The 12814-nt window shown below is 34.5% G+C and overlaps 1 protein-coding gene and 1 non-coding gene across 2 annotated transcripts; one reads left to right on the forward strand and one right to left on the reverse strand.

The window, feature by feature from the left end:
- The first annotated feature begins 10988 nt into the window (after window positions 1-10988).
- On the forward strand, window positions 10989-12221 carry LOC127799745 (uncharacterized). Its single transcript, XM_052333972.1, has one exon. The coding sequence runs from the start codon at window positions 10989-10991 to the stop codon at window positions 12219-12221; it is 1233 nt and encodes a 410-aa protein (XP_052189932.1).
- On the reverse strand, window positions 11376-11482 carry LOC127800850 (small nucleolar RNA R71). The gene has a single exon (XR_008022876.1). It is a non-coding gene; the product is annotated as a small nucleolar RNA R71 (small nucleolar RNA).
- Window positions 12222-12814: the final 593 nt, after the last annotated feature.

Raw genomic sequence — 12814 nt, forward strand, 5'->3', positions numbered from 1 at the left:
CCTCCGTAAATGCCCTCATATCGATTTCTACAAGGGCTCGCACCGGCCCTTCGTTTGGCGGGGTGCACCCCCGACTCCTCATTGTGGCGCTGTCGTCCTTCCGTCCTTTGAGAGTGTAGGTTGGAGGAGCGGACCGATCCATCTTGCCGAGTATCCCTTCTGGCTCCTCATTCCTTTGGAGAGGGCCCTTCACTTGGAGGTCGAGAAGCCCCTACTTGCGCCTGCGCTGTTTGGGCTTGAGTTTGTGCTAACGCCTTAACCGCGTTACCAAGCTGCATGACGGTGTTCTCCAATGTTTCTTGACATTGCTGCCAAGTCTGGGTCACTTCCGTTCCAAGGGTAGGGGTCACGGGAAGATAGGAACACCACGTGGGGACTCTAGGGATAGATCCGGCCGGAGGAGGCATGGAAGTGGACGCCACAACTCCCCTAACTTGTGGAATTTCCAGTAAACGGTTAGCATGGTTCACCGGTCGGTTGGTCATTACTTTGAAACCTCTTGTATTTCTTGTCTTCGGCATTGATGTTGACCAGAGCGGGCCCTCTTTCTAGCGCCAAAATGTCGACATTTGGAATTGGTCGATAGTGATTCGTTGGCCCGTTCTGGTGCGATGGATTCGAGAGAGAGAAAACAGGATACTTAGTTCAACTCCTTGACTCGCCGACCCTTCCCTATAAAGAACTCCGATGCCCAAGTCAGTGAGCGAGCAAGTAAGAGTGCAAGGTATTCGTTCGTGAACTCAAGAAAAACATACCCCAACTCTCAGAAGAGCTAGCTGATATATAGGAGGGCATGCCCTCCTGCATGCATTGTATGTATACAAACGATAGGATGGAATAGTCGGCGTCGGCAGGGATGTCCATACAGCAGCAAGGCGTCGACAAGACCCTCATTAATGTGGATGGGATCCATCATTAATAAGGATGGGATCTAAGGTGAATGCGCAAAAACCCAGACACGATTGTAATGATGTTGTAGCGAAGGGGCCAGGATGGGACAGGCATGGGCTAGTGAAATGGGCCGAGGAAATGGGCCTGAATGGTCCAGCTAGGGCAGTCCTTGGCCTACTGATATACCGTGACATACGTCCCTTCTATTATGCGAGTTGATCGGTTGAGCCGACGAGCTACAAGGATCGCTGGGACCTCGCTCGAATACGTTGATAAGTTAAAAGCATTACCGAGAGCTCGCTCAGTCCCACCGTTTAAGCCCGGACTCTAGCACCGTGTGAGCTCATTTTAACGAGCTCAGCTCGACGTCTACTGGATCTTAAGCGGTTGGGCCGGCCCACTGAATTAAGTCCAGCCCACATGGAGTAGAGCGGGAAATACTCATAACAAAAATTAAATCCAATGCCAAAATATCTTATCATAAATTTCTTAATGGTATATTATGTTTTTATTTGATTAAAAATTTATTATCAAATGAAAATTAATTTCATCATGTGATAAATTTGTATTTAAAATGTTATGATTTTTATTTGATTAAAAATACTCCAAAAATTTATTTTTCAAAGAGTTTTAAAAATAAAACCAGTTTGTTGCCCATTCGAACCCAAGACACCAAGCCTAAGCCTTATAGTTCTAACAAGTAACCACTACATCTGGTAGTTTCTTTGTTCATTTATGCGCGCAATGGCTGCACTTAACCTTGTGCATTTATTTGAAACAACACATACAAAAAAAACAAAGAAGAAACAAGCATGCAAGCACAAGGCGTTTATACTCACTAGTGTACGAGTGTGCGCTGTAGCATAATTTAATTTTCTGGGTAAGTCCAAGTCGATTCACTGGGAGATCAAAATAGAAATGAAATGCGGCGAAAGATTTTTACGCTCAATGAGTTTGTCAGACCAATTCAGCTAAATGATTTGTTTTTCAAGATTAAAAATAAGATGTTTATGTATGGAAGGCAACCTTGGGACAAAGCAATTTATGTGCCAGCCCACTGATTTACCAAAGAGATATCAAAATATTAACATCGATTGATTTAAATTGAGGTTATGTAGTTAACTGTATTCTAAAATGATAATAGTTCTAAGTTAAGCACTCTCCATACATGGCATGAGAGAGTCTGGATTAAGTAACTATCATAAATTGAAATACAGATTAACACACATTTGAGATCCGATAAGTAACTACAACTCAAGGTCATGATAGTTCTAGATTAAGCACTCTCCATACATGGCATGAGAGAGTCTAAATTAAGCAACCACCATAAATTGGATCGCAGATTAATCATTCCAGCTTGAGTATGAAACCATTTCCAGTTTAAGTAACCTCCATACATGGCATGGAGACTCTAAGTTAGGCTTATGTTTCAACTCAAACCCAAAGATTCAATACACACACATTTCTCAATTCAAATAAGCATTTTGTTAATTCAATCGGAGTTCAGCTCTCTTGGGCAAGCAGTGGCACTGGACACAGTCCTTGCCTTGACCCAAGCTTAAACTTAGCCACACATCTTCAACAAAAAAATTAAAGAGACAGGAATTAAAGTTCTGGAATGTAATACAGAAACGTAAATAAACAGTTAAAGAACATTACAGAATGTAAACAAGCATGAAAAGAAATAGCAGAATGTAACTAACAGAAAATGAAGAACACTGGAACAACACGAAGAAACAAAAAAAAACTACTGGAATTTAAGAGCAAAAAGAAAGGAATAGAACAGTGTGCTTTTCCCCTTATTCTGATTAAAATGGCGGATGGGGGCTCTCTTTTTGTGAAGCCGACGATAGATATATATATATATTCATCTCCTGCAAATGGCCCTTGTCAAAGAAGAAATTACATCGCGTGCCACTACGGTCATTTGCGCGTCTCTGACAAAAGATCGCATGCTGAAGTTGCTGTGCGCCTGCTGATTACAGGAGCTGGGCTTCCTTTTTAATTCCAATTTAATTTCATGGGTTGCTTGGAGCTGGGCCTTCTTTTGCTTTGGACTTTGATGAGCCTCCAAGTCCACGCATGCTGCTTCCAATTCATTATAATATGTTATAATATTATATATATTATATGATATATTACATGCTTATTTATTATATTATATATATGCTTCACGCATGCACTTATATGATATATATATGTTTTATATTTATATAGGTATTATATTTATATATATTATAATAAATATATTTATTTATTATATATTATATATTATATTTACTTACTATTTTATTATTATTATTATATATATATTTGGGAAATCTACATATAACCACGAAAGGCATGTAAATATTCAATTAAAGCCAATTTCAAAGTCAAAATAAGGGTGAAAATATAATAAAATTTTGACATTTTTGAGCATCAATCACACCCCCAACTTAAACATTGCTAGTCCCATAACAATCGAATTTTATACTAGTCAATTTTCATTCACAGCATCAACATTAATGTTTAAATTTCAGATTTGAAACTAAAATGTATAAAACAAGAATAAGCTACTCTAACACGCAATTGACCATTCTTTGTCAGATTTTCGTCATGGGACACTCAATCATAGAAAAAGCAATCAAATAAATTAACACACCCACATTACAACCTCTAAGCTTTGACTTCAAACCCTCTTAGGTGTACACTCCAAGAAAAATGATCCCTCATGGCTACTCTTTGGGATGCACCGTAATAAGAGTAAATGCAAAACAAATTCAAATCGGTGTCATCATAAAATGAAAAATGGACTTTAATGAAAGAAAAAGGATTTTGACATAGCTTCATGATAGGAATAATGCACAAATGCACAACTTCAGATATTAAACAAAATTTCAATTCTAAAATTCAAATCTCAAGCTTCCATGTGTCATAGGATGTAGAGGGATTGCATAAGAATTGTAACGGGGCTTAGGGGTGGATGGGTAAACAAGGAAAAGGGTAAAGAATTCAAAGAAATATGCCCCGGGAAATATTCCTATCTAAGCAGATACTCATTTTTTTTCTTTTTGTTTTTTTTCTCTTTTTTTTCTCTTTCTCTTTTTTTTTTTTTTTTGAATTTGATGTTAACAAAAAAAAAAATGAATCAACACAATGAAAGCATACATCTTCTCATCAGCTTTTTATTGAATAACTACGAGTTTTTTTCTTTTTTTTTTCATCATTTTTTTTTCTTTTCAATTTTCAGTACTAAGATAGACTATTTCTCGTACACATTAGGTGGGGCAAATATTTACATGGTTTAGGACAAAAGGAGGGTAATAAGAAAAGAAATAATTTAATGGGCTCAATGGGGCTAATAAGGGAAAATAATAGAAAAAGAAATAGGTTAACAGGCTTAAATTTTCAACAAGAGAATTCCACTGTTACATCCTATGACACACTTTCACTCAATCATCAAATTTAGAATTTGAAACCAGTTTAATTCTTTCATTGACATTTTTGGCATTCAAAGCAAAGTAGTGTAATGAAGCTATTGAAAAACATGAAAGGCAAGGAAAATTGCAACTAGAGTAAGCGTTTATTCACTCAGAAAGAACAGTTAATAGGCTCAATTGATCACACTAGGTAACAGTCTCCACTTAAGTTGAGAAATCATGTAGTGCATTAACCAATTAATTACTATTTCTATAGATTTCATGCCCGACAAACAAATTTTCAATCAAAGAACAATCTATGCATACAGATCACTCATTCTAAATCCTATACATTCATGTGTTCAAATAAGAAATCATCACACTTATGCCTAAAATTGCAAACTCAAATTGACTAACAGCATAAAAATTTAATGCGATAGAATAAGCATCAATGAAAGTATATTAATCCTCAAACAGAAAAAATATATACGTATGCAGGATAATTGTAGGAGTAAAAAGGAGCAAAAGAATCCCAAATTTTTTTCTTTCTTTCTATTATTTTTTTTAATTTTTTTTAAAATTTTTAATTAATTTTTTATTTTTTATTTTTAATTAATACATTCGGATGCTACATGAAGCTCATTCGAATTGATTCTTCATTTTTTTTTCTTTATTTTTTTTATTTTTTTTATAATTTTTTAAGGATTCATTCGAATGTTACATAAATAACGTTTGAATGAATTTGTTAATTTTTTTAATTATTTTTTTTATAAATATTTTTTATTTATTTTTTAATTTTCTTAAGTGATTCATTCGAATGCTACTGGGAGCAACATTCGGATGCCTTTGCAGATTTTTTATTATTTATTTATTTTTTTATTTAATATATATATTTTAGGATTATCATTCGAATGAGAACAAAATTCATTCGAATGAATTTTAAACAGTAATTCAATTTGTGAATGATTTGTACAGGTCATTCGAATGCAAAAGTATTTTCATTCGAATGAATTTCATGCACATTCAAATGAAAATGAGGACATTCGAATAGTTTTTCTTTTTCTGTACATTTCCTTCTTGGTTTCCTTGAGTCATTCGAATGTAACTGCAACTCATTCGAATGACTAAGCACACATTCGAATGTCAGCCAAATTTTTTTTTTTAATTTTTTTTTCATATAACACAAGTAGAAAAACACACAAACAAATAAAATAAAACACTCAAATTGAGACACTAAAACACAACGGAAATATTTTTTTTATTTTTATTTATTATTATATAACACAAACAAAAACCAAATAAAAACAGAAACACACAAATAAAAACTCGAATTCGAATGTTTTTATATAACATAAACAGAAAGTCACACAAACAAAATTAAACAGAAACTATTTTTTTTAATTATTATTTTTTTTAAAATAACACGACCACACAATTAAACAAAACCAAAATAAAGTCGAGCGTTCTCATAGGTAACCATGAAATAGGGTCGCAATTTTTTATTATTATTATTATTTTTTTTTTATAAGGAAAATTAACTAATTGAATCTATATTCGGATGTTAGAAATGGATTCAGATGAAGGGTAGGTTATCGAATGAACTTGAGAGTATTCAAATGTTGGCTTCAACTTTTAAAGAAATAGCAGATTCATTCGAATGAAATTTGAGTGTGGAGAAATTCATTCGAATGAATTTTAAACAGTAATTTCATTTGTGAAGGAATTTGGCCAGCTATTCGAATGCAACAGTACTTTCATTCGAATGAATTTTGGACACATTCGAATGCAACAGAGGCTATTTGAATACTTTCTTGCTTTCTTCTTTAATAGCTCACAGGTCATTCGAATGGTTTACAACGCATTCGAATGACTAATCTCATCCGGATACAGAATTCGAATAACAACAGAATTTTTTTTTTTTTTTACACACACTTCCAAATATCTAATCACAAAATTTAAATCCACATAGAATGTCATTAAGGTGTAAATGTGCAAGGATCATCTCAACAGTTCAAGCATACCTTTACCACCCAACTTGTATTGTGTATTGTTCTTAAACACAATAACACATAAAAATTAGGAATACCTGGATGGTGAAATATGCTTAGACACAATAAAAAGTTGAGATTAGGAGTACCTGGTGTCTTCAATGCATAAAAGATCCATATGCTCATTGTGGATGTAAAAAACTGAACTAAAAAAAAGAAGCATAAACTAGTGAATGTTAAAGAGGAATGCCAAACTTACAAAAAAAAAACTCTCTAAAAAAAAAACACACATTCAAAATCAAAAACAACTACATGAAGGCAAAACTAATAGCCTTTTATTCTATTTTTTTTTTCTATTTCTTTTTCCTCTTCTTCCAATTAAGGATCAAATAAGTGGTTGCACTTCGAATCACAACAATGATTACATGCTTTAAACCACTTATAACATTATTTTCAAAATGATGCAATTGGATTTTTCTTATAAAAGCACGACTATCTTTTGAAAATGTTTCATTCAGAGGTGTTGGATCTATTACATCAGAATATGGCATATTAATTTGCACAAACACCTCACACATGTCTGGTTTAATTTGATCCCCTACATAGACCAACCTAAAGGACATAAAGTTAGGCTCAAATGTGGATAGACCTATGTCATCTTTACATTTCAACTTCTGGATCTTATCCTCATCCTCCTCCCGAACTTCTTCTTCTACAATGGTATCACTGGACGAAAATTCCTCCCCAACACATTGACCTATAGAATCTTGATTAGGTTGGGTTGAAAACTCACCCGGATCACTCATGCTCAAGATCTCTGTCAACAAGGTCAATTGTTCTAAAATGTCACTTGTGGCCCTAATGGTTTGTTCTTGAAGTTCGACCATTTGCTCAAAAAATTTTTGACCTTCCATGAACTCCTGAAAGGTATCCTCTAAAGATTGCTCATCTTGAGAGTGGTACTCGTTGGATGTAAACCCTTGCTCTAACTCAAATTGGTGAGGTGGTGAAGGGAAGGGTTCATGAAGTTGAGAAACAGAATCATTGCTCCAAAAAGAATTCTGATTATCATATGAGCTAGGGTAAGGGAAAAGACTTGGGTTGTAACTCAACACAAAAGAATCCTCCCCCTGACTCTAAATCTGGTTAAAAGAAAACCTACCCTTATTGTGGTGTGATTGAAAATCAGATGGTTTCCCTTTCAGAAATCTTTTAAGAACAGGTATGGTAGGACAATCATCTGTTTGATGATTTAAAGACTTGCACACTGAGCATCTCACCTCACTTACATTTTGAAAATTTTGATACTCTAACCACTCCACCTTCCAGGTTAAATAATCTAATGTCGCACTAGGGTCATCATTAAAATCATGGTGAACAACAGGAAGTGTGGTGTAGGAAAGAGTTGGTTGCCTAGGAAGGTTTGGGTAATCCTCAGAGGGTCTGGAAACAGTTTGCTCAATGGGATCGTGATAACCAAAAGCACTTCCAAACATAGACATGTAATCAAAATACTGAGACATGATGGAATATGAACGTGAAAATGCAGATAAGTATTCTAACAATGAATCTTACCTAACCTATGTCTCATGTATTAATAACACAACAACAAAATTAACAGAAATTAAGTTCCTGTATTTTTTTTTTTTTTGCAGCACTAATTCCATCACTGATCTCCCCTACAACAGCGCCAAAATTGGTTGCGCTTAACCTTGTGCATTTATTTCAAACAACACATACAAAATAAACAAAGAAGAAACAAGCATGCAAGCACAAGGCGTTTATACTTGCTAGTGTACGAGTGTGCGCTGTAGCACAATTTAATTTTCTGGGTAAGTCCAGATCGATTCACTGGGAGATCAAAATAGAAATGAAATGCGGCGAAAGATTTTTACGCTCAATGAGTTTGTCAGACCAATTTAGCTAAATGATTTGTTTTTCAAGATTAAAAATAAGATGTTTATGTATGGAAGGCAACCTTGGGACAAAGCAATTTATGTGTCAGCCCACTGATTTACCAAAGAGATATCAAAATATTAACATCGACTGATTTAAATTGAGGTTATGCAGTTAACTGTATTCCAAAATGATAATAGTTCTAAGTTAAGCACTCTCCATACATGGCATGAGAGAGTCTGGATTAAGTAACTATCATAAATTGAAATACAGATTAACACACATTTGAGATCCGATAAGTAACTACAACTCAATATCATGATAGTTCTAGATTAAGCACTCTCCATACATGGCATGAGAGAGTCTAAATTAAGCAACCACCATAAATTGGATCACAGATTAATCATTCCAGCTTGAGTATGAAACCATTTCCAGTTTAAGTAACCTCCATACATGGCATGGAGACTCTAAGTTAGGCTTATGTTTCAACTCAAACCCAAAGATTCAATACACACACATTTCTCAATTCAAATAAGCATTCTGTTAATTCAATCGGAGTTCAGCTCTCTTGGGCAAGCAGTGGCACTGGACACAGTCCTTGCCTTGGCCCAAGCTTAAACTTAGCCACACATCTCCAACAAAAAAATTAAAGAGACAGGAATTAAAGTTCTGGAATGTAATACAGAAACGTAAATAAACAGTTAAAGAACATTACAGAATGTAAACAAGCATGAAAAGAAATAGCAGAATGTAACTAACAGAAAATGAAGAACACTGGAACAACACGAAGAAACAAAAAAAAAACTACTGGAATTTAAGAGCAAAAAGAAAGGAATAGAATAGTGTGTTTTTCCCCTTATTCTGATTAAAATGGCGGATGGGGGCTCTCTTTTTGTGAAGCCGACGATAGATATATATATATATATTCATCTCCTGCAAATGGCCCTTGTCAAAGAAGAAATTACATCGCGTGCCACTATGGTCATTTGCGCGTGCTCTGACAAAAGATCGCATGCTGAAGTGATAGGGCGTAATTATATGCATATTTTTATCTAATTTTTATCTTAATCTTTTGTTATTTTTCCTACATAAAATGTGTTTATATGGATTTTATATTATTTTAATATTTTTTGTAGGAATTTAGCAAAAGGAATAAATTCGAAGATTTGGGTATAAAAAGAAAAGAAACAAAAAAAATATATATTATAAAATTAATTTCAAAATTAATATGGTAAATTAATACTATAATAAAAATAAAAAAATAAATATTATAAATAATTAGCATTATAATATAAATAAAGTTATAATATAATTAATAGTATATTAAATATTATATTATCTAGTATATTATTTATATATATTATTATATTATATATTTCATTACTTATATATTATATATTATATATTGAAGTGCCGTGAGTTGCATGGAATTAGGGCAGCCTTGTGTTTCATGTGTATATATATATTAATATGAGAGTTGGCAGGCAGATGGTGTTGGGAGAAAAGCGGCACGGCATGGACGGAAAGCAAAAGAAAGATAGAGAATGAAAAATTGGAACCGCGGCCATGCAAGCACAGGAAGAAGAATAGACAGCAGCGCATGGAAAAGAATTGAAGGAAACGGAAGCAAGGGAACGAGTGTGGCAGACGAGGCTGCAACAATCGGGCATTTTGATTCAACTCCAGTAACCCAGATCTGATATTCAGATTTGGAACAGGGGATTCCTTTTCTTATTTTTTCTAGTTGCCATTCTATTTTTCTTTGGTTGGTTTGGATTTCAATTATGCAGAAACTCTTGGTTAATGTTGAGAATATTTTATTTATTATGAGTGGCTAAATAATTGTCTAGGGTTTTTAAAGGATCTTATGTATTGAAACTTTATTGGTTACTCAATTTTTGGTTGTGATTGTTATATCAACTATGTTTATTTTGTTCTAAACTTAATGCTTGTAATTGTTTGATCGCCAATTACATGATTAGAGATTTCTTATGATGCTAGACATAGATAAATAAGAAATAGACTTTGGACAAAATAACATATGTTAATTGGGGAAGACATTCACTTGATTACATGTGCAATTTGTGATTATATTTGTAATGAATATTTTCATATAATGAGTACCTATGCTTAATGTGTTCTCTAATTCTAATTCATATAGACATATAGTGAGTTATGTTAGTTGAATAAACTTGTTAGACCTAGACATAGGCTAACAAATAAATTAGAGTGCTCCATTGACATAGTTCATAATTTAATCAACCAAAAATTGAGGTAATTTGATAAAGTGGATTTACTAGGTGAATTTAGAAAACCCTAGGTCTTAACCAATTGATTTTTAATTCTTAGTTAATTCTTAGTTATATATTAATTAATTTTCTTAATTAATCAACTGTCCAAATATAGTTAATTGTGAATAATTTTAGTATTTAACAGGGTAGTAACCAATCTCCGTGGGAACGATATCTTATTCATCATTTTACTTGTCTTGACCGCGTATACTTGCGTGTTATTCGTGGGTTATATAAAATCACGAACAAGTTTTTGGCGCCGTTGCCGGGGATTGTGTTTACTATTTCTTTTAATATTAATACCAATTGCAATTAATTATAATTTGGACATTTTATTTATTTATGTATTTATTTTTTACTCATGCAGGGAAATGGGCTAGTACATGAACACAAGATCCAAGGGCATTGAATCTATTCCACTTGACTTGGAAATTGAGCAAACTATTTCTCATTGAATCTATTCCACTGAATCTAGCCATTTAGATCAAGTCAAATTATCAAGTGAAGGCGAAAAGGAACCAATGGCTCAGCAAGAAGAACAAAAAAAATTGAGAGAGTATGCTATGCCTAAGGTGGATGGGATTAGCTCAAGCATTCAGAGACCAACAGTGCAGGCAAATAATTTTGAGATCAAACCATCCATAATTCAGATGATTCAGACATCCGTTCAATTTGGAGGTTTTCCAAATGATGATCCCAACCAACACCTCAGTAATTTTCTAGAGATATGTGACACTTTCAGGTTGAATGGGGTGTCCGATGATGCAGTGAGATTAAGGCTCTTTCCTTTCTCTCTTCGAGATAAGGCTAAAAGTTGGTTGAGTTCGTTGCCACAGGGATCCATTACTACTTGGACTGATTTGGCACAGAAATTTTTGGCAAAATTTTTCCCACCTGCAAAGACTGCAAAGATGAGAAATGACATTACCTCATTCATGCAACAAGATTCAGAGACTTTGTATGAGGCTTGGGAGAGGTACAAGGAGCTATTACGACGATGTCCACATCATGGTATTCCTGATTGGTTACAAGTACAGACATTTTATAATGGTTTATTGGGACACACGAGAACAATCATAGATGCTGTTGCAGGTGGAGCACTTATGGATAAGTCATTTGATGATGCTTACACCTTACTTGAAGACATGGCTGCCAATAATTATCAATGGAATCCTGATAGGACTCCTCAAAGAAGGACTGCAGGTGTCTATGAAATTGATGCAATATCAGCCTTGACTGCTCAGGTACATGCTTTAACTAAGCAGTTAGCTCAAAATGGAATTCATACACCTCAAGAAATTGTGGCATCATGTGATTTATGTGGAGGAAATCATCTCAGGGAGAGGTGTGGATTGAACACGGAGTTTGCACAATATGTCGGCAATTATACCAGGCAACAAAATAATCCCAACTCGAATTTCTATAATCCTGGTTGGAGAAATCATCCAAATCTTTCATGGAGCAACAATCAGAATGTTCAACAGCCTATTCAAAGGCCGAATAATGGTCCTTCAGGATTCCATAACAATCCAGTGCAAGACAAGGTTAAATCAGTCGAGGAGTCTTTGAATAAGTTCATGGAGCAAATTGCAAATCTTTTTCAGAATCAATCTGTGCAAATTCAGAGTCAAGGAATTGCAATAAAAAATATAGAGAATCAATTGGGCCAACTGGCAAATTCCATGAATTTTCGACCACAAGGTGCCTTACCGAGCAACACTGAGCAAAACCCAAAGCGAGAGGACAAAGAATAATGCAAAGCAATTTCAAGCCACCAAACTCACGAGCATACCAGCTTATATGCTCCACAATTAGTTCCAAAGGAGATAAGTAAACAGTTAGTGGAAGGCCAGTCAGATTTTGAGCAATTTGTAGAAATGGGTGATGAGTTGAATGAGCAGGGAGTGCCTTCAGTTAATCAAAATAAGGCTAAATCTGATGCATACGAAGAAAATTCTAGGAGGCAAAAGAAGAAGAAAGGGGAGAACTATCCAACTGAATATGACCCCAAATCTGGATACCCACCTCCTCCATTTCCTCAGTGTTTACAAAAACAAAAACAAGAGCAAAATTTTTCTAAATTTCTTGAGGTTTTTAAGAAACTGAATATTAATATTCCTTTTGCAGATGCATTGGAGCAGATGCCGAGTTATGCTAAATTCATGAAGGACATACTCTCGAGAAAAAGAAGGCTAGAAGACTACGAGACAGTTGCTTTGACTGAAGAGTGCAGTGCTATTCTTCAAAACAAACTTCCTCCAAAGCTCAAGGACCCAGGGAGTTTTACTATCCCTTGTACTATTGGTAATCAGTATTTAGGTCGAGCTTTGTGTGACTTAGGAGCTAG

The sequence above is a fragment of the Diospyros lotus genome, chromosome 4, assembly GCF_014633365.1.
Source record: "Diospyros lotus cultivar Yz01 chromosome 4, ASM1463336v1, whole genome shotgun sequence".
Lineage (NCBI taxonomy): Eukaryota > Viridiplantae > Streptophyta > Magnoliopsida > Ericales > Ebenaceae > Diospyros > Diospyros lotus.